The following is a 22,643-nucleotide window of genomic DNA, read 5'->3' as shown; positions in this document are numbered from 1 at the left end:
TGGTGAGTGCTTCCAGCCGGTCCTCTGCGGGCCAGGGTCTGCTCTTTGGTAGAAATGGTGATGGCTGCATTGATATGCTCTAGCTGCTAATTTACCTTGCCAGTGGTAGCACGCGATTTTATCATGCAGACCTGAGTTCTGCTTTTTACAACCACGTGAGACAGAGTTCAGATTTTGTGTGTGTTTTACTATGTGATTTTTGAAGCCTGCCAACTTCCCTTGGGTACGGTGTGAATCTCTGGATTTAAAAGGATACACTGAGGCAATGCGATTTAAATATATCTTGTGTGTGTTGCTTTTGAATCTGTTCTTTGAAGCTGTCATTGGAAGACTTCAAATTTTCCCTAAGAAAATCGAAAACTGACTATTTTGACACGAGGAAAGAGTTAACAGTTACTCAGTGACTCACCAGAGTTTTTGTTCTCTAAGCCTCACAGAGAAGTTAAGAGTCTTAGGAAGGAGTGATGTGTCCTCTGGGCAGGTTCCAGCTTATTGTGACTTCATGGTTAGCAAACAGTAATGGAGTCTGAGGAAGGGGTTGCAATGATTTTTATTTAAAGAAATTTTAAGGGAACTGAATATTAAAATTTTTCTATTTATACTACATTGGCTCAAAAAGAGATAAGAATTGCAAGATAAAACCATTCAATATTTTGTGAATAAACTCAACCTCAGCAGCTTTAACTATGCTCTGACTAGAGTATATATTATAAAGCTAATGGCTTTGGTATTGGTTTCCTTACTCTGAGTATGTTTTTGTTTTGGATGGTTGACAATTGGACAAGCATCGTTTCTGAACATAGTTCTGTTTTGCTTTTAGGTGGGGTAGTAACATCTTTTTTGGGAAAGGAGAATTGGCTTCCTTTCGTGCAAGGTGTGGATGTACAACAGAGAGCTGAATAAGAACAACGGTATCAGATGGCTGCCTTCTATGTTTTGTGTTAAGAAACAAAATCAGGTGTAAGAGTCCATGTTGATCTTGGAACTAGAAGGATTAAAAAAGGTTCAGCTTTCACACAGAACAAGAACTTTACCATCTCCTTTTTGATCTGAAGACTGGAGAACAATGGATATCATAGAGACTGCAAAACTTGAAGAACATATGGAAAATCAAACCAACGATCCTACCAACACCTACACCAGACCCACTGAACCTGCTGAAGAAGAAAACAAAAATGGCAACGGTAAAGCCAAGAGCTTATCCAATGGGCTGCGGAAGGGCACCAAGAAATACCCAGACTATATCCAAATTGCTATGCCCACTGAATCTAGGAACAAGTTTCCCCTGGAATGGTGGAAAACGGGCATTGCCTTTGTATACGCACTCTTCAACCTCGTCTTGACGACCGTCATGATCACAGTCGTGCACGAGAGGGTCCCTCCCAAGGAGCTCAGCCCTCCGCTCCCAGACAAGTTTTTTGATTACATTGATCGGGTGAAATGGGCATTTTCTGTATCAGAAATAAATGGGATTATATTAGTTGGATTATGGATCACCCAGTGGCTGTTTCTAAGATACAAGTAAGTAGGGCTAATGTGTCTGTTGGGTTTGCCATTGTTTTTGAGTAAGTAGGTGTGTCATTAAAATGATCGTGCTCAGACTTTCCTAACAAATCCAGTCCTCGCCAGAGATTTGGGGAAAGAAAACATTAGCTGGACCACATTGTATAAGCTGTCATCAGTCAACAATGTTTATTGAGTGTCCATGTGTGAAAGTGGCAAGGGTACACCCCAGTACTTGGGTGGGTGATTCAGAGCTTCCGAATCTCAGCTGCAGTTCTGGTAACTTGGCACTGTGATAGTTGTGTGAGAAGTCAAGAGCTTGGAAAGGAAAGACAGTCAGCTCCTCCTGCTTGTGTTACGTCAGGTTCTCGGCAGGTAGGGATAGGACCAGGCTGGGAACCTCTCTTCTCCATTGCTCACAGTGTGATGGCAGTGTTGGTCTTTGATCGGCAGCCTGCAGTAAGGCATGCCAGTCTTAAGCAGGTCTCAGATTTTAGTTTTCCCCCTGCCTATTAGCCATCTAGTTACAAGTTTCCTTTAAGAGACTGAATTTAAAATGGTGTCCATATGGTTTTGGTTTTAAATTTCAGTAAACTTGCCTTCTCCCTCAGCACCACAGAGGAGCTCCTGGTACATGGGGTGCAGCTCCCTTTTTTAGAATAGTAGGAATAAGGATGTAGCAAGCCAGGTGCTTTTGCTTTGCAGTTACTTAGAAGTTGGACATAGTTTTGAAGTGAGTGTTTCTGCTTCTCCCTGTGAATTCTGATTTCACTCCAGAAACAAAAAGGCCCTTCAGTACCCACCCCCCCTTCCATCTCATTCATCATTCAGATGCCTACCTCCTACCAAGATTCTAGTAATCAAATCACAAACTAGGAGTTTGATCAAAGCACGACCCATAACCTGGGGCTTTAACAAATATGATGTGTGATTGGCCAATGCAATTGGAAAATCCAGAGTCAAATAGAATTTTGTTATTAATGCCACAGGATCATTTGTAGAAGAGAGAACTTATGCCCAGTTGTTCTTTCAGTTGGTTATTGCTTTGGGATTGGAGCAGATGCAACTTAGTGGTTTTGAAAAACTAGTCTTTCCCAAGCATTTTCTTAATGTAATAGCTCTCCTAGCATGTTTCCTTAATTCAGTGTATTTAAGGAAAAGATGGAGCCACCAATTTTTTTTTTACTTATTAGAACTGAATTCCTTCTGAAATTGTTCATTATGGGGTGCTTGATGCTAAAAGAAAAGAATATAATTGTCTAGTGTTAGTGTTTTTCAGTGTCTGAAATTGACACTGAATATAAGAGGTCTGCTTGGACCACAAATGTTTAATTTTCTGTAAACTTTTATCCATAAATGTGTGAAAAGAAATTTCCTGGTCTAGTAAGTATCTGGACTCCACTCTGAAGTACAGTCTTCACCTTGGTTTATTTAAAAAAATTTTTTTAATTTATTTATTCATTTGAGAGGCACATAGATAGAACTACCATCACTGGTTTACTCCCCAAATGTCTAGAAAACAAGAGTTTAATCCATGTCTCCCATGTAGAACCCAATTACGTGATCCAATATCACTGCCTCTCAGGGTGCATGTTAGCAGGGAGCTGGGACTTGAACCCAGGGACTTGGTATGGGGTGTTGTCATCCTAGCCAGGATATTAACCACCATGCCAGATGCCACCACCACCACCTCAGTTTGTTTGGATCTTCATCTACGTGGTTACTGCTAACTGCCTTTCCATCATTACCTTAAATTTCTCTCTGTTAAAACCCATGATCATATCATCGGGCCACACATCTTAATGATAGTCATTCTTTCGGCCACAAATCAGATGAGTTTGCCTTTTTAGTTTGAAGTAGAATTGGATCTTGTCTTTTATTAACTAGAGAAATATATCTCCAAACCTGTTTTTGGACACCCAGCAGAACAAGGAATCCAGCTTGCTCACTGTCTGTGTTTTAAGAGCACCTCTCAAAGCTGTGGAGAAAATCATTAGCTCTAGTTCTTTTTCTATATAAGGCTGCAGAGTGTCTGCTTCCCCTGAGTTCATTTTCTGCTGTGCGTACAGCTGAACTCAGAATGCTGGAATGAATATAATTGACTCACAATAATTCTTGGTTATTACTGCACCTTGTCAAACAGCATGGAGTATGGATTCAAAACAGCACTCCCTTGGGGCTTGGGGGTGAATCGTTTTTTCCCTTGACCAAGGGGAGAGACTCAGCACTGTTTGTTACCTGTTCCGTTTTAGTCCTAGAAAAGACAGAGTTAGAATAGGAAGCCTTTGAAAGAAGTACCTTGGTATAAAGAAATATTTTCATCCATCAGGCTGGGTGGTAGGCATTGCTAATTTTTTTATACTGAAGTGCTTAAAATAACCACTGAATACAAGCAGCCAAAATATGTATTTGTACATAATTCCTTAAATTAGAAGTCCAACAGTTAACCTGAATTAGACCTTGATCCCTGTTAAAACCACAGTCTTTAAGAAAACTTAAAATATGCCACATGCCTGAAATGGCCTGCTTTCCCAGGAGTCTTTGATCATTACCAGCTTTGAAAGTTTCAGAGTTCTGCAAAGGGGAGACCCAGAGTGATACATTCAGGAAATTACAACTAGTAATCATAGGGGCTTTATGGAATCCCACTCATCTTTTGATTCCCAAAGCCCAGAGCTTATAAAGCTAACCGCACAGCAAAAGAGGAGTTGTCACCTTCCGCTGGAGTGAGGCCACTCAGGAAGCCCTGATGCTTATTCAGGTACCCTTGGGGCAATGGTGCAAGGGGCAGAGCCTTTGGCACAGTGTGGTCAGCCAGCCTCTGGGAACCTTGCCTTCTACGGGTGGCAAACCTTTTTCTGCCAAGGGCCATTTGGATATTTATAACATTATTCGCGGGCCACACAAAATGATCAACTTAAAAATTAGCCTGCTACGGGGTCCTGCCTATGGTTACCTTGATTTCACGGGCCTTCTGTGGCCCGCTGGCCGAATGCTCCCCGTGCCTGCAAGGACTCAGGTAAGGAAACACAGGAGCCAAGGCAACTGTCTCCAAGCAAATATAAAGTGAAAATGGACTTGTGGGGTTGAGCTGTTGTTTTCCTGTTTTGGTTTTTGCCTTTTGGGAGTAAGATGGAATAAAATAAATCAGTCTACAACATCATTATTAAATGTGAAGGCACCTTGGACATCTGGAAAATACAATTCTCTGAAAAACCTATTTAATCATAAGAAAATAGCTTGTGCCCATGTTAGAATCCCTTTGGATGGTTCCCAAATCAACCTTGCTTTCATAACTTGGGTTAAATGAGCTGTCACATTTCCCTACGTATCCAATTATATAATAGCACCTCAGTTCATTAGTTAATTCCTCTGGGACCATGGCTGTCTTCTACCTTTGATATATTCTCGAGAGGGTTTTATTAATACTGTGAGTAGACTGAACAGGTAGAGAGATACTGATGAGCTCCCTGGCCAAGAGTGCTGTCTTTGAGGAGGTGATAATCTAGACCGAATGTCTTCGTTCCCCCATACCCCACACACTCACTGTTCTGGGGCCTCAGCCACCTGGATTGATGACGCTTCATTTCTGGAAACTGAAGTACACTCCCTCCAGGGAATTGTAAGGCTGGGCAGCTCAAAAACAAGCCTTTAAACTCTCCTCAGCTGTGGCTTGTTTGTTAGTGCCATTCTGCAATAATTACTCCTTATCGTGGAGAACATTGTTTTATATTGCACCGGGAACAAACACAACTGGTAAACGTGTTTCTATCCCTCCCTGCTTTCCTTTTAGGTCCATAGTGGGGCGCAGATTCTTTTTTATCATTGGAACTTTGTACCTGTATCGCTGTATTACCATGTACGTTACTACTCTCCCTGTGCCTGGAATGCATTTCCAGTGTGCTCCAAAGGTAAGCACCTCTGAATTGCTGTGCAGAGAAAACAGTTCTTAGACACTTCGTAGTATGCATTCTTCTAGATACTTTCATTGTGTGCACTTAAGCTGGCATATTTTCTGTAGATTTGGGGGCAGAAATTAAAATGTGGTCATAAGAATGACTGTCTTTACAGACAAAGATTGACGTGCTGCTAACCAAAAATTACCATTGGGTGTCTAACTCTGCTTTTTTCTACTTCCTTTATTTATTCGTTCATGCATTCATTTTATGAGTATCGGACTTCCTCCATACCAGGCAGTGTGGAAACTAAAACAAAGTCCCTCTTCTGGTTCTTACGTTGTACTGAGTAATGACAAATGATAAATCGTAGTGTGTCCCATGATGATAAGCCATGTGGTCATCACATGAAGAACAGAGTTGAGAAAGGGTGAAAGGGAGTAGGAGGGCAGGAACTGTTTTATCTAGAGGCTTCTTTAATAAGCAACCATTTGGGCAGGAACCAAGCAGGGGAGTGAGCCACATGGATGGGATGAAAGCTCAAGGCCAAGAAAGTGGCTGAGTCACAAGTGGGTTCCAGGCAGAACAGAGAGGCCAGTGTGGCTGTGTGGTGTTTTAAAGGCTTGAGGAGCACAGATCCCATGCAGTTGTGACCCACGGTCGGAACTCAACCCTTGCTGGAGGCAGTAGTAGAAGTGATAAGTCATAAGTTTAGAACAAGTTTTAAAGGTAGGACCGACAGGATGTGCTAGTAAGTTGGATATAGGTTTGTGAAGGATGACCCCAACATTCTTTGCAATTGGCTAGAGTGGCCTGTTGCTGAGAGGATGAGAATGTCCACTGCTGCTGTCTTAAGCAGGAATTAATAGTTTCTGTAGGTAGAATCAGTGCTTGAGAGAGCTGTTAATTGTCTTAAGCCCCCAGTACGCCGTGGTTTAGAAAATGAGAACTTACAGAATGTGTGCTTTCTGGACAAGAGGATGAAGTCCCACTGAACTGCTGAACACTAAGCAGATGTCTACAGCGAAGGAAAAACGCTTGCTCAGAAGAAGCCAACAGGCGCCCTCGCCAAATATAGGTGTGGTTTGGAGAAGCTATAATTTTCCAAAGCCATCAAAGCAGAAAGTGTCTGTAATTAAAACAGTGTACACGTTGAATTTAAACATTGGCTGATTCTAAGTGAAACTAATTTAAGGCATGGGAGGAGTTCAGAAGCATAATAAACACGACTAATGGGCTGTTGCCCTGTGTTAAATGGAGAAGTGGCCGCAGAAAGGAAGGCAAGCCCAGCCTAGCAACGGATGAGGGTTGCAGGGATAAATTGCTGTGATTACAGAAAAGAAAGTAAATTAAAGATTATCAGCTGTGGAAGAGTTGCTGTTTTCGGAAGCCACATCAGTGTGGCCCTGGACAACCAAGCTCCCCCGATGCGTAATGGAAACTGGGCGCCCCTCAGTGATCATGCTCCGTGTGCCATCGTCAGGGCCACTTCCTGCAGGCCATGGCACCTGAAGCGTGGTTCAGGAAAACAAATACAGACCACTTGGTTGGACTTAGAGGTGACGAGTCCACAGAACTTCAGGAACAAAACTGTGTTCTAAATTTGGGTCATCTGCTGGCTTTGAGCACTGCTTAGATTTCTGTGGTTACAAAGCCATTACGTAATCTACCTGTGTCCTGTGTGGCTCACTTTGTAGAGTGCCCTTCATGACTAAGGGCAATGACAGCTTTGCACACTGAAACCACTTGCAGAGGTGTCAGATCTAGTGATTGAGGCCTACTGCCACTTGTTCTCAGATACATTGCCCGTAAGAGCCATATCACAGTGGCATCTGCCCTCTCCCTAATCTATCCTGTGTGCGCCCCTACCCCCTTCTTTTTCTTTAACTTAAGAGGCAGAGAGAGAGCAAGCAAGCTCCCATTGTTCATTTTTCAAATGCCTGCAGTGGCCAGGACTGGACCAGACCAAAAGCCAGGAGCTGGGAACAGCATCCGGGTCTCTGTTGAGTGGCACAGACCCAATTACTTGAGCAATCACCTGCTGCTTCTTGTGGTGCACATTAGTGGAAAGCTGGAATTGGAAGCAGAGCTGGGACTGGAACCCAGGTACTCTAGAAAGGGACATGAGCATCTTAACTCCTAGGCAAAATCACCCTTACTCACCATGACTTACAACTTCAAGTCTTTTGCCTAGGAATTTGCTTCCACCATCAACTCAAGCTTTGATTTGCACTCAAAAAAAATTGTATTCGTTAAATAAAGTGTGTCCGGGTTCCAGTCCCGGTCAGGGCGCTGGATTCTGTCCCGGTTGCCCCTCTTCCAGACCAGGTCTCTGCTGTGGCCTGGGAGGACAGTGGAGGATGGCCCAAGTACTTGGGCCCTGCACCCCATGGGAGACCAGGAGGAAGCACCTGGCTCCTGCCTTTGGATCAGCGCGGTGCGCCGGCCACGGCAGCCATTGGAGGGTGAACCAACGGCAAAGGAAGACCTTTCTCTCTGTCTCTCTCTCACTGTCTACTTTGCCTGTAAAAAAAAAAAAAAAAAAAAAAAAAAGTAAAAATAAATAAAGCGTGTCTAGGTAAATTTTGCCCCAGTTGTGATGTGATGACATGAAATGATTTAGCTTTTCAAACCTACTTTGCCACATACAAGATTGTTTGCCTGGAATAGCAGTATGCCTCTTTCTGAGAAAGCTTTCGGGGGCTGGCTATCTTCCTCCTGAGCCATAGATGTTCACCGAACTTCTTCATTTCTGGAACTTTGTAGATGGAAAGGTTTCCCTCATGTGGTAGCCATGTTGGACTCTCCCATGCGTAATTTGTTTTGGGGGGAAGTGGTGCATGAAGTCCCAGCTGCAGGAAGCCTTAAGAACACTTGAGCCAATGCTGTCACTCTGGCTGTGTGCACTGATGCCTCTTCCCTTAGGTTGGTACATCTTTAGTTGTATATCAGGAACAGGATAGATGGTGTCTCAACATGAGAAAATCAGAACAAGAGTCTTAGATTTGTGACCCAGTGGACAGAAGATCTCTGTATCTCCCTTTCCCCTCTCTCTGTCGTTCTGCCTTTCAAATGAACAAATCTGGAAGAAAAAGAAAAAAAGTTAGCAGTGATAGAATTGAGGGATTAAGAGCTAAGATGGAAAGAGCTAGAAGAGGGAGTTCTTCCTTTGTTCTCTAAAAGTACAGTTGAGTCCAAAACATTGAAATCTCCATACCGTAGACCCCTTTGTGCCTTTGTACTCCAGGAACCCCAGTAGATGACTGAGTGCCAGTGATACTAAACCCTGAAGGTGCTGTCTCTTCCCATGTATTATCATGTGATAAAGTTTAATTCATAAACTAGTCACAGGAAGAGATTAACAACAGTAATAATATAGAACCATTGCAACAATAAAATGTAGTGAAAGTTATGGAAAATTAGGAATTATTATTCCTGGAATTTTGCATTTAATATTTTTAGGCCACGGTTGGCCAGGGATAACTAAAACCATGGGAAGCAAAACTGTGGATAAGGGGAGGCCTGTTGCCCACCATCAGTGCTGAGAGGAAGAGGGGAAAGGAGAAGATGCATGGCTTATTTCAGCTCCTGGGACTCCCTCTAACCCCAGAGAAAGGAATTGATAGCTTCCAAGTCTTTTTGCCCCTAGAAAATTAAAGAGTTGACATGGGTGAGTAGATAAAAAATGATGGTTGTGAAATAAAGAACGTGTTCTTTTAAACTGGGAACACAGTGGTTAGGCATACTGCGTAGATGGTTTTGTTTGTTCTCAGCATGACAAGGAATGCCTGAGGATAGTGGCTGTGATAAGGCTTGTGGCCTGACTCCATGCTCAAGATCAAGGGCACATCACGTTATGCAGTTGGCCGTATGCCTTTTCTGAGATGTACCTGGAGTGAGTCATGTGACCTTTTGCCATACGGGCCTCCTATCTTCCTTGCACATCATCTGTACTGCCTTCTCAATTCAGTCTTTTCCAAGCGGATCACCTGTTAACGTGGCACATCTAACTTAAGGACTGTTTACTCTCTGTGATTTACCCTACATTCTTGTGGTTTTTCTACCTAGGCTTGCCACTGCCAAAATTTTTGTTTTGTTTTGTTTTCTTTCTTGTTTCTTTTTAGTAGATTTATTTATTTTGAAAGGCAGAGTGATAGAGAGTCAAGGAGAAATACACAGACACACAAACAGAGAGAGAGAGAGAGAGAGAGAAAGAAAGAGATCTTCTCTCCAGTGGTTCACTCCCCAAATGGCTGCAATGGCTAGGACTGAGCTAGGCGAAAGCCAGGAGCCCAAGCACTTGTGCCACCTCCTGCGTGCCTTCCCAGGTATGTGAGCAAGGAGCTGGACCGGAAGCAGAACAGCTAAGACTCAAACCTGTTTTCCAGTATGGAATGTCATAGTCTAACTCCCTCTACCTCTAGCCCTGCCAGTGGCAAACATTTGAAGGAGGTTAAGTTTCGTTTCTCACCCTACCACTCTCTTACTTTGTGCCCTTTTCTATACAGTACCTTATTCTCAACTGGTGTGCTTGCCTTTTTTTGCAAGGGTCTCTTGAATACCCAAAGGCTCTCATGAGTCAAAAGACTTTGAAAATCAGGACAGTTTTAGGTGCCCCAAGATGAATGTTTTAGGCAAGGAATTCCTTATTGTACTGGTTAGCATGGTTTTCCACCTGCTCCATGGCTGACTAAATCTCTCTATTCCTGGACTCTTTTCCAGCTACCTGCACACACCTGATTCCCCTTTACCACTATGCATCGGTGACTATCTTCACCCCCAGTCTAACCACTGTGAAGGCTGGACTAGCCAGGCAACAGGGGCCAGTTGCCCAGAACCACTGTGGTTGAATATTAAAGCAGCATGTCTCACACCTGTCCTCCCAGGTCTCAAATGAGGAGTCAGTTATGGTCTTTCTGTATTTCTCTTCTATGTGCAAGATTATATAATCTTCCTGAGCATCCTCCTTTTATTAACTTATTTATTTGAAAGGCAAAGAGAAATCTTCCATTGTCTGGTTCATTCCCTGAATGCCTGCAACAACCAGGGCTGGGCCAGGCCAGAGCCAGGAGCCAGGAGCTTAATCTGTTTCTCTCCCACATAGGTGGCAGGAACTTAACTGCTTGAGCCATGGCCTGCTGCCTCTCAGAGTGTGCATTAGCAGGAAGCTGGAACTGAAAGCAGAGCCAGGATTGGAAGCCAGGCTCTTCGGTGTGGGATGTGGGCATCCCAGTGTAGCACCATAACTGCTGCAGCTTATTCTTTAGCTTTCTAAGTCTGAGCCGAAACCCTGCATCTAGCACTTCCACATCTCTGTGTTCCCACTTTCCATGCCTACCACTTTGACTAACTCCTCCTTATACAATTACATTTTAGCAGGCATAAAGTTTTGAACACTGCCTGGGTCCATCCTGTTTCCCATGTTCTCAGAGTGGCTTCTAGAGCCTTCTTCAAGGGAGAATCCTCCTTCCCACCCTGCCCCTCTGTAGTGCACAGGTTAGTTTTTTGGTGGATGTTTTTTCTGATGAAAGCTACTCATTTTTAAAGCCGTCAGGACCTCTCAGATCCAACATTTTCAAGCCTGTTTCAGTTATTTGATGAGTTGCAGCTCCGTTTTGTATCTGTAAACGTCTCAGTTAGACATTAATACAGCTGAATGTACACATGAGGCTTCCTACTTTATTCCAGATACCATACACCATAGATTGGTACTGTGGTGTGCAGCTGAATAAAATATTAACAGTCCAAAACCCTCACTTTCCTCTGCAGAAAGGAAGGAAAGTAGCTTTATCTGCATTTTAGCACGTAGCTGTGATGAAGTCATTGGTTATTAATATTTTTAAAAGCTTTGCCCAAGGACACAACACCACCAAAATGTATTATTAGGAACATATTGAATAATTTAAAACATGTCAATAAAACTTGCCAATACATTGAGTAAAACGCAGTTTGAGGAGCTTCCCCTTGGATTCTTAGGTTAAAGGGGGAGGAATCATAACCTAGGACCCCTATAAGTGCCACACAATTGGATGCAACACCCAAGTATGACTGCAGCATGATCTTATCAGTTGCATAAATTTTCTTCCCAACCTTGTGTCATTCAGCTCAATGGAGACTCTCAGGCAAAAATACAGCGGATTCTTCGGTTGATTTCCGGTGGTGGATTGTCCATTACTGGATCACATATCTTGTGTGGAGACTTCCTCTTCAGCGGACACACAGTCGTGCTGACACTGACTTATTTGTTCATCAAGGAATGTAAGTAGTGGCTCATTCCCTCTGAACTGACTGTTGTAGTGGGAGGGATCCCTAGTCCCGGAAAATGATTGAAGCTCCTTTTCTATTGGGATTGATGCTTATGAAAGAGACAGGGTTGTGTGTTTCATTTTATCTAGTCATGTGATTTGAACACTGAAAGCTTAAAACTTAGCTGTGGCTTATCTCTAGCATTTACCATGCCTCCAACACATCACCCTGTTTGGTTAGTATGTCCCATGGTATGAGAGCTGTCTTAGTATCTAAACTGAGAAGAGCAAAGTGTTATTAGGGAAACAATTGTTCTCTTCTAAAGCCAGTGTAAATGCCTTTGGTTTACTTGTATGATGCTTTCCCTTCCACCATTCCAAATAGTTCAGTTAATGTTTTCCCATTTTGAGAAACTTTTCCTCATTCTGTTTTATTCTGATTTTGCAATTTTCCACCCATATTCTAAACTTTTAATAGGCATCTTTGTGGAACATTTTGACAATAGTGATCCTTAGAAGAAGCATGGAGACAAAAAATTAAAATCTCTTTCTGAATAAACACACTCAGTTCCCATTATTTACAAAACCCTTGTGTAATCGAGCAGCTTTTATGGGCCAAAACAAAGTCTTGTTCATCACAGAGTTGTATTTGGATTTAGCTGCAATGCACATCCCATTTCTATAGATTTCTGAGGGTTTATGTTTTGAGACCAAAATCCAGCAATACTTCTTCCTTCATGTATGCCAAAGCTGGTCAGTGTGTGCTTTCATCTTTAGCTCCAAGATGCCCTGTGCCAGTGTTGGTCAGAGTTATCTCAGTTCTCTTCCTCTAGCACACTGGAAGGAGGTCTTCCCCGGAGATTAGCAGGAGGCGGTTCCTCTCCGTCCCCTTCCCCTTTCTCTTCCTTGCCCTCTTGGTCCTTCCTTAATCCAGATAAGGATTAAGGATTAGATACCTGATCTAAAGGTAGTGTAGATATCAAAATTTGGTCTTCCAGTGGTGCCAGAGTTAGTTCTTGCCCCCCAGATGGCTTGAGGTTTGGGGTTTAAGTTCTGCTTTGAGAGCAGCATAAGGAAGAGTTGAGTTCCGATGCCAAGTCTACCCACAAGCTTCAATAGGAAGAGTAGCATGGTAGGTGTAGGGCTTTCATCACACTTGAGTTAAAGGCTGGGGGCCCTCTACCCCTCTCCCCTTACTCCTGGTACTCTCACTGTCTCCACCAACATCAGGAGCTGGTCTGTCCCCTACTCTGAATCACTGCCTGTCCTAGTTAGTGGCACTGCGGAGGTGTGTGTTGTCTATGGTTCCAGTTCTTAACTTTTGCCCAGAACAGTTCCATCTGTACATAAGATCAAGCATTTTCTAATCCAGAGGAGCATTCAAGTTGTAGGACCATCCCTCCCATGAGGATCATTAAAAAAATTTATGGAAGGGGATGAGGGTGGGGGTGGGAAAGACCTACAGATCAGAATGAAGGCACTATGGGTTGAAAAGTATAAAGCAGTGAAGAGAGACATATCCCAACCCTGAAACTGAGGATCAATTTTTGCAAATAACTGAAGACCAAGTGACATTTTACAATAATAACTACTGTAATATTCTGAGTCCTTGCTGCTTGTTCCCTCTTTCCCTCCCACCCTGATTTTTCAGATAAGGAAATTTAAGCGTAGATAAGTTAGTTGGCTGTGGTCCTTGGGGTTATGCTCTTCATATCTTGGTTTTGAGAGTTTTTGCAAATCCAAGTTGTGTGATCTAACACAACTGCCAAAGAATAGTCTCCTTATTTATAATCAAGGTTTGCTGCTGCCTTTTATTCTTCCTTTCATCTCAGAGCACCAGCAGGGCACCTTGTGATGAAGTTCATACTTCCCTGCAGGGCACACAGTCTATAGAGACATTCTCCCCCTTGGGTTATGATTTTGGCTGAGGCCTTTAAAAATAGTGTTAAGTTTACATGTAGCATGGGAAGTATTGCATTCTGCCTTTTACAGGTTTTTTTTTCTCCCACTTGGTGAAACATAAAATGGCAAATCTGTAATAATACAAACTGAACTTGATAGTCCTGTACACGAACCATGAATTCCATGTTTATGCCTGCTTCCTACACAATTAGGGGAAACAGTCACCTTCTAAATCGCACCATGTGGTCAGCAGCAGTAGCAGTGCTTTCCTTGGAAAGTCTGCTTCTAGAATTAGATGCATCACTTCTGTATTCTTTGCTTGCCTGCCTTTGATCAGTTTGTGTTCTTTCATTGTTTGCCCGGTGGTTGTGGGTGGATTTAAATGTAGTTGTGAGAATATATGAAAACAGGAGCCCAGGGCCATTTGGTGGGTTAGCAAGAGAGGGTTTTTCATGTTTATACCAATACTATCATTGGGGCCTGCAGAAATCAGTCTGGTTGTTAGCACCTAATGTCTGGCTAGTTGAGGATTTAAAAACAACAACAACCTTGGAACTACACCAAGTGCATTGTCTCCATTACTAGATGCCAACTGGGGCTAGGATCCCACCGGGACAGTGCAGTTCATTATTGTGTGTGTCTTTTGGCTTGATATTAGTCCTATGGGCACAATCAGAGCACACAGCAGATCACCACTTTGTCATTTCTCTTGCAGAAGACCTGACATTCAACCTTTTGGTCAGCCAAGGCTCTCAGTTAATGAGCAGTGGGCTCGATGTTGCGGCACAATAGGAAATACCATTTCTTATGGGAGAACACTGACTTTCAGTTCCGTGGCTAGGAAGTAAAATGACTTCTTGGGCCACTGCCTTACTCCTCACCTACTCTTCACTTTGCTTCCTGTGAATAAACAACACAAACTACAGACAGCTCTCGCATCCATGCGTTCTGCATTCGGCCAACAGTGCCTAGTGTCCAGTGTAGTTAACCCTACTCTGCGAAGTTTGTACAGCCTTTTTTCTTGTCATTATCCCCTAAATAATACAGTTTAGCAGCTGTTCACACAGCATGCATTCTTTATTAGCTGCTGTAAGTCATAGAGAGCGGATTACAAGTGTCCTGGAGGTTGTACCTTGGCACCATTTTACATAATGAGTTTGAGCACCTGCAGCTTTTGGCATCCACTGGGGACCTTGGAACCAGTCCCCTGTGGATACTGAGGAACAGTTGTCACTCTGGTTTGCCCGGACATTTGCAACTTTGCAGGTAAATGCCAAATGAGCCATAAGGAGAGAAGCAAGGTTGGTGTGAGACATTAGGGAGAGGCGGTGTCTGTGGTGCCAGAGGACTCATATGCAATGGAAGCCTTCAGGTGTCTAAATGTTGGTTCCATTTTTAGTGTTCTGGGCCTAAAAGGACAATGCTGGTGGCTAGATCTGGCCCCCAAGCCGTGGCAGTAAGGTCTCTCCTAGCATTAAATTCCAAAGTTCTGAGTTCTCTGCCAGAACTCTGTGGCAGCATGAAGCACTTGAGAAGCAGTGAAAAACATTTCCAAAACTAGGGACTCATATTCTTGCATACAAATAAAGGTCTATCATCTTACTCGCCACTGGGGACCAATAGAGCAACTGCTTTTTCCCCAAAAAATAGTTTGCATTTAAATGATACCCGTCTGATATTTTATCTACAGTTCTAAAAGTGGGTCCTTTTATACTTAGCCAGCCTTCTGCAATTAATATAAATATCACTATAAATTTACCACAATAAAATGTGAAATAAATTTCATCTTAGGAGATTATTAACTTTTACTGTTAGCCAATAAAACTTTAAAATAAATAAAAGTAGAACAAACAGATGACTAAGTAATCAGAGGTGAACTCTGATTCGCAATACCGGTCATGAACACTCACGTGAGAGGGCTATGGGATGTGTGGGCCACAGGGCTAATTGATCCATGCACTGAACTTCTTCATGACCTCCCAGGAAGGCTAGAAGTCTCTAAGTGAGTGAACGAAAATCCCAAGCTTTACTTTTTAGGGAGCACTTTGTAGTTCCTCTTGGCAAGAGCCATAGAAAATTGCTAGGAATCCAAAGATTGCCAGGCATGATGCTGTCTCTCCCCTTACCTCCCACACACACACCTGGAGAATCCAAAGTCAACTTCAGACCTGGAATGACTCCTGCTTTCTTATTTTTCCTCCGTTTTCAAAGACAACTAGTTTTGCCTTTGACCTCTACTGGGTTTCTTTCCAATAAGGTGCCTCATGAGAGCCACTATAGATAGCCAGTACCAGCCTATGTTGTACGAAGCGATTCTGCCCTCTTCCTTCCTGAATAGCTTATTCGCAGTAGGCGAGTCCCAGCTTCTCTAGTACCACCAACCTCCCGACATGTGACTCAGAGCTGCCAGCCGCAGCCTCTCTCCTCGCTTCCAACCTGAACACATCCTGAGCGGTTCATAGAGACTCATTCGGGGACTATCAGTTTTCTCCTTTGCTGCCTTAGCCATCCCAGATGAGCCTACTTAAGGGCAGTGGGACAGACTGCATAGTGGGTCGCCTCCGGGAATCTCATTAACTCTGTCGTTTTTCTGCTGTCCAGATTCGCCTCGTCACTTCTGGTGGTATCATTTACTCTGCTGGCTGCTGAGTGCTGCCGGGATCATCTGCATTCTTGTAGCACACGAACACTATACTGTCGATGTGATCATTGCTTATTATATCACAACTCGGCTGTTTTGGTGGTACCATTCAATGGCCAATGAAAAGGTGAGAGCAGGAAGATCTGTGGGTGATTTCATTTCTTTCAATGCAGAGGACTTGGGTTTTTGTTTTTGTTTTTGTTTTTTCTTACAGTGGGGTTTTAGATAGCATAATGAGAGTTACTGCTGTTGCCCCCCAAATGTATGACTTAAACTTGTAGACATCACTGCATCTTAAAATAAGTGTCATGTAAGGAGAAAAATTCTGTAAAATTATGGCACATGGTATTTTACAGATTTATACAGAAATAGAAGGAAGATGAATGGGCTTCAAAAAGTTTATGGAAAATGGAGTTAGATGGTGAGCTTATTTTGGTGGAAAGATTTTGGGGAAATCATGCCTCGTTTTTTCATAACACATTTTCCGCCAACTTTTTGAAGACTTCCCTGCAGCCTTGAATATGTGCAGCATTGAAATCTGGGGACCATCTCTGCAGAGGCGTTGTGGTACAACTCAGTGCGACACACTGCTTGCCCTCAGAGAACTGAAATGTGAGGAGAAGAGCTTACGAGTCCCTGCCTGTGGTCCATCTTTTGGAGACAGCAGTGCTCTCTGGCTTCCCTTCCCGCCCTTTGTATTTGGTTCTGCGGCTTCCTGTCCCTAAAGACCTTTGCTTCCTTCTCCCATTCATTAAAGAGCCAGCTCCCACGCTACCCCTGCTGGGAAACCTTCCCTCACTCCCGCTGTCTTCCTCTGGTGCTGAGGTACCTCCCCTTCTCTGTTCTGCTAACCTTGGTAGGTGTCCTTGATGCAGCATACCGTGTACCTGGCTTACTCATCTTTGACTGACTTGCTTATAGTCTGTTGTATATAATGTTTGGAAAACTCATGAGTGATTGGAATACATCACTCCCAAAAGAATCTACAAGGAACTCCTGGAACCCACTGCTAAATACCTTTCCTTTAGATTGCTTTCTCTTTTTAGCTCCATTTCCTCTTCTCTAGTCTCTCATTTTTATCTTCCTTCCTACACTTCCATCTAGATGCCTCCTGGCACTACTGATCCAAACTTTTCATCTTCCTGAATGCTCAACCTTCTGAGTCCTCCCTGTACTCGCTCGTCTTCCTGGGTCCTTAATTTATTTCTCCTAAAACCGCCTTCCCATCCAGGCCTGAGTCTCTCTTCTCACCAGAGTCACAGGCAGAGGTAACGGGCTGAGCCCAGAGGGAAGAGCACCCGGGTGTGTGGAGGGGACCAGGGTCACGGCAGACAGGGAAGGAGGCGTGGGAACAGCTGCCCCACGAGCCCAGTCCTGCACTCCCCGCTAAGTTACAGCAAATGAGAACTTTTCAGGAAATGAGGATGTGAGTTGTGGAAGAGCTGTCTCAGTGTACCTTTCTTTTCCCCCCATTTACAGAACTTGAAGGTCTCTTCGCAGACCAATTTCTTGTCTCGAGCCTGGTGGTTCCCCATCTTCTATTTTTTTGAGAAAAACGTCCAAGGCTCCATTCCTTGCTGCTTCTCCTGGCCACTCTCTTGGCCTCCTGGCTGCTTCAAATCATCGTGCAAAAAGTATTCACGGGTTCAGAAGATTGGGGAAGATAATGAAAAGTCTACTTGAGGAGGAAGGCAAAGGCATCGGCCCTTCTTACCCAAAGAGGGAACGCTATAACCAAAGGTATAGTTTTGATTTTTTTATTCCAGGAGAACTGACTGGGAAATGAAGAAGTGGACCAAATTCTGTGTAAATGACTAGCAAGATGAACGAAGTATTACCCTTTGACTGTTTTTTTCTATTCATCCTAAGAACGATGCATTCTCCTGCAGCTCTTCATTTGTTGGCGACAAGCCCTCAAACTGGGATTTTACTAGTGAGCTTGTTAAAGAGGTGCCAAAAACATATTTCTCCTTTCCTTATTCTTTCTCCACTACATCCTCTACTGCAGAATTTTATCAGGATTTTTTTTTCCTCCCAAGGTCAGAAGAATTTGTTAATGTTTTAAATAAAATATCTGGATATATACAGCCAGTGTATAAACAGAATTAACCTAATGTTGAGTGGTTTTTGACATCAGGCTTAGTGATAAGTTGGCATTTGGTCAACTTCGGGTTTTGTTTCTACGCTGTCAAGTGGGAAAGATTGGGGTCAGGTCCAGGAATGCGCACCTGCTGCCACCACCCAATGCACTAGGTATCACTTTTATGTTTTTGAACCAGTAATTTTATTTAAAAAGAAAAAAAGTGTGTGAGGGCTGTTGTAATCCAAGTAAATACAAAAGCATTTGACATGCCCAACAGATTTTACACATGTGTAAATATCTCACTTTAAAACCTCTGACAGATACACAGAAAGCATGGGGCTATTTCTGCTAATGAGTAGTCCTTGCGTACACACTGAGGTGCTGTCTGCTTGGTCAGTTTGCAGCTGGTACCCCATTGCTGTCGACTGCTCCAGCACATGCTGAACACACACCCCTGTGAGCTGCTGTTCCCGCCACTTGAGGGACAAGCCCGTGTTCCCTCTCCAAGTCAGGCCCTGCTGTCAGATCTGATTTTAAGTCCTCTCATTGGAACCCAGACACACATTTGGTCACACTTCATTGAAAATGATTTCTTGCTAGTTACGTTGTGCTTTACGGAAAACCAAGACGGAACGGAGCCTGAAAGCTTACTGGATCCTTGCCTTTCCGCAAGAGACTCAGCTTCTCCTAGTCGGGTCCCAAGGACATACATCACAACGGAGCACTTTTACCCTGTGAAAATTAAAATATGGTGCTGCACTACAATACACTGTTGGGATCAGTGCATTCGACAGTTGTACTGCCCAGTGGAGGGGGATGATTGTTTCTAAATTTCTTTGAGGTGATGCAAAGAAGATGGGTTTTTCCTAATGTGGTCGGAAGGGGAGCAATTACATTGATATCGAAGGTGAAACTTTCCCTTCACTTAGCATGAAATTCCAAATTTATCATTATAAACTAGTCAGCTTCGATTACATAAAATTGACCTTGAAATTGCTTGAGAAAAGCACAATGCAAAATTGCTAAAGAGTCCTCATCTTTGGTGCTAAAATTCTGTGCATGTTTCCAGAATGGCTCTCTCTGTGTACTGGAAGAATCACTAATGGAAAGACAGTGGAGTTCAAGGGCAGGAAGAAAGACTATAATCTGGTTGTCTTAAAAAGAATTGAAACCCTAAACATCTTGGGCAGGCTTTGAAATACAAAGATTTTTCTGCTGTTTCTTATCAAATAAAGCAGTACAAACATCTAATTTACCTGATGTTTTTAGACAAAATTCTATGCAATTTTTGCTTATGTTCATTTATTAAATTTTGACACTTGGGGTAGAACAAGGTGTCCTCAAAAACACTGGTTTTCAATTCCTATTGTCTGATTATGAGGAAAATCATCTGATCTGATACTGAATCTTGTTTTTTTTTTCTCCAAACGTGGTATTGTTCTTGAGCCTCTAATTCAAATCAAACAATCTGATATGCCTTAGAGCCTTATTTAGATGTGTCTTGGAATAAACCACTTTTCTTAAATTGAATAAGGAAAAGTGTTTAAGCTTTAAAAATCATCGTGTATTGAATGCTGAACATCTTGAAACAGTAAGCCTTGCATTTTAGGCAACTCATCCTGTTTTTAAAAAACAATACCATCACCTTCTAAAGAATTTTACAAACACTGGTGATCCCAGTTGTGTAGACACTACACGTCCCTGTCTTCTTCCAAGTGTCACAGAGCTCTGGTGAAATGCTGAGTTGAGCATGTGGCTTGAAGACACCAACGTTTCAAGGTGGGAAAAATAAGAGATATAGTGAAACTCATTTGTAGCTAGGAAAGTAACTTGACATTTAACCCAAAATGTCAGTTTGGCTTACAAAACATAAATAATTATGATCTTGCCTTTGAAACAGTCCATCCTTGGAGCTCCTTTGCCAATTAAGATACAGATCTGTCCAATGGCATTGATTTTTGCAGGCCTGTGCTCCTGTTTGAAGCTTTACCTGTAATTTTGTTCTGTGAAATACGCAAACCGTAAAATGATTCCACCTTTTTTCCTGAATTCTTTCAAATAGAAATGAAGTTCTCTGGTTCTCAGTTTTGAGCTCCTCTTCTAGTTCTGAAAATAAAGCTTTCATTCCCAGTTTGACCTGAATTAATTGTGAATTCGTTTTCTAATTTACTGCTGTCTTGGGAAACAAGTTTTGCTGTGGAAGGAAGGCTGTTTTGATAGGGAGCTTAGAGTCTCCAGTCTTATAGTGCATTAAGGGTTCTTGGTTATATTACCAGTGCCCCCTTGTGGCGATATATTATATTACTTGGAACACAACTGGCACTTTTCTCAAAGTTGTATTTTCAATTTTTTTAAGGCATTTGTTTTTCATTTTCACCAATAATCTGAAAGAACCATATGAAAGGAATTATTTTAAAGGTCCTTCAGGCATTTCCCAAGGGCAAATGTGATCAGATTATTGGGAGTTCCAAATCTTATCTTGTATGCATTATATCAAAGAGAATTTACAAATTACCTCTCACTATCACAATCATTACTGTCTCCTTTTATAACCACCTCCACTTGTTTACTTTGAACACCAAGTTTTATGTTCTTTTTATTTACATGCTAGGACTCGTGCAGTTTTTTTTTTTTAATTAAAGTTCACATCTTGTTCTTTGAATATTTCAGACATTTCTTTTCTGACTCATATTTTGTTTTTGTTTTGTACTGTAAAACTGACTACAAATTTAAGCCGGTCTTAACCCACTCACCTCTGTAATGTAACAAAGTGTGAGAAGGAATTTCTTAATAAATGTGTTTACATGTTTAAATCATGCATCTTGTAAGTTATATGCTATGTGTTGAAGATTTTTTTCTACTTGTATGTATAAAGATTCCTGGTATTTTTGTTGTTAATGTCATTACGTTGAAATATTTAACTCCTTTGAGTCAGTTGCTAAAAATATATTTTCTAGTAAGAAGAGCTCTTGACTTGTGTTACCCAAACACTGAAAGTCATGTCGAAGGTACCCAAAGATAAGTTTTTATACAGACAGATCACCTTATAAGTCTGATTTATTTTATTACTCATTATTCTAACTATGCTGTGTTCTAAGCGAATCTTGAATGAGAAGAGTGCTTTATTGTGGAATTATTTCTTCAAAAGAAAAAAAGACTATAAAATAAGCTAATCTAGTTGCCAAGTTGGAATTCATTATTTAATTTACCTCCTATGCAATGACTGATGCTGCAAAATGTATGGTTCTGTTACAGTATATTCACAAAAGAGATATGACTACAAGATTGGAAAGAGGTAGCCAGTTGTATTCTTTTGGAGATTTACTGTACTGTTAAATGTGTTAAGTGCCTTGTTGTAAAGTAAAATTTTAAGTCTAGAATTCATTATTTTCCTGACATATATTTTTCATTATGATATCTACTGTATGCTATTGGAATAGTTTTATTAAATGCTTACATTTTAATCAATATATAAATTCAGAGGCTCTTTTCTCCTACCCACCAGTACCTTAATCATCACTATGTTATATGGGATTTAAATTCAGGTTCTTTTTTTTTTTTAAAGAGGAAATTATTCTCTTTGTTTAGAAATATGTTACGCTTGTGCTTTTGTGTTTGTAAAAAAATTTTTTCAGGAAGTATTTAGGAGTGTAACTATAGATTATACTTCTAAAATGCCATTTTACATTTACATTTTAAGTGCCTAATTGTTAGTTTAAACTAATTTATGTTTTTATTCTAAAAAGGATATGTGTACTTGGTTTCTAATTTCTTTGGTTTTGCTTTTTAAAAAAATGCAAGAGTTTAAACTTTGTATCTACCCAATAAACTACAGTGTCATCAACAGTCTTTTCAAAATTCCTATTACTGCTTCTTTGCATTTAAAGACAGTATGTTGTTTTATAAAAGCTTCCTAAAATTACCTTAGTTTTTGAGTACTTCCTAAACCACAGAGGGTTACTTTCTTCAAGCACTATTTTTAAAATCAGATGATAGCCCTCGCCTGATGGAACTGTACATGCACCAGAGTGTGAGAGTTCCCTTCCCGTTAGATGTGAAGTGAAAATAATTTACATAAGGCTCTTCACAGGAAAAGAAACTAGAACCTCTGTGACTCTGATTCTCACTGTTCACCACGGGGCAAAAATCATTCATTCTGCACAGAAAGCAGGGTCCTTTCTCTCACTCAGTGCTGAAAGAAAGCTCTCCTCCTGTTGGCCAGGGGGCCCTGGGGGAAGGTCCTCAGTTGGACGTGGCTTTGTCAATCCTTGTAGCAGGGAGGCCTCTGTGCTCCCCTGATGAAAGATGAGAGCATGTCCCCCTCCCCTCCCTCAAGGATGAAGGTAGTGATCAGTGATCGCAATTCCATAGTC

The 22,643-nt window shown here is 42.0% G+C and overlaps 1 protein-coding gene across 1 annotated transcript; it reads left to right on the top strand.

Moving 5' to 3' along the window:
• The first annotated feature begins 1,066 nt into the window (after nucleotides 1-1,066).
• On the top strand, nucleotides 1,067-22,119 carry SGMS2 (sphingomyelin synthase 2). Its single transcript, XM_017347372.3, has 5 exons — nucleotides 1,067-1,521; nucleotides 5,297-5,414; nucleotides 11,504-11,657; nucleotides 16,148-16,314; nucleotides 17,667-22,119. Exons 1-5 carry the CDS (start codon nucleotides 1,067-1,069, stop codon nucleotides 17,868-17,870), a joined length of 1,098 nt encoding a protein of 365 aa, XP_017202861.1. The 3' UTR covers nucleotides 17,871-22,119.
• Nucleotides 22,120-22,643: the final 524 nt, after the last annotated feature.

This window comes from Oryctolagus cuniculus, chromosome 8 (genome assembly GCF_964237555.1).
Source record: "Oryctolagus cuniculus chromosome 8, mOryCun1.1, whole genome shotgun sequence".
NCBI lineage: Eukaryota > Metazoa > Chordata > Mammalia > Lagomorpha > Leporidae > Oryctolagus > Oryctolagus cuniculus.
Note: the sequence above shows the minus strand (reverse complement) of the source record. Positions and strands in the feature narration are given on the sequence as shown.

Excerpts from the sequence above, each read along its gene's own strand:
- SGMS2 (XM_017347372.3), top strand. The coding sequence starts at position 1,067 with ATGGATATCATAGAGACTGCAAAACTTGAAGAACATATGGAAAATCAA. Across the intron at positions 1,522-5,296 it reads TGGCTGTTTCTAAGATACAA|GTCCATAGTGGGGCGCAGAT; the intron begins GTAAGTAGGGCT and ends CTTTCCTTTTAG. Across the intron at positions 16,315-17,666 it reads ATTCAATGGCCAATGAAAAG|AACTTGAAGGTCTCTTCGCA; the intron begins GTGAGAGCAGGA and ends CCCCATTTACAG.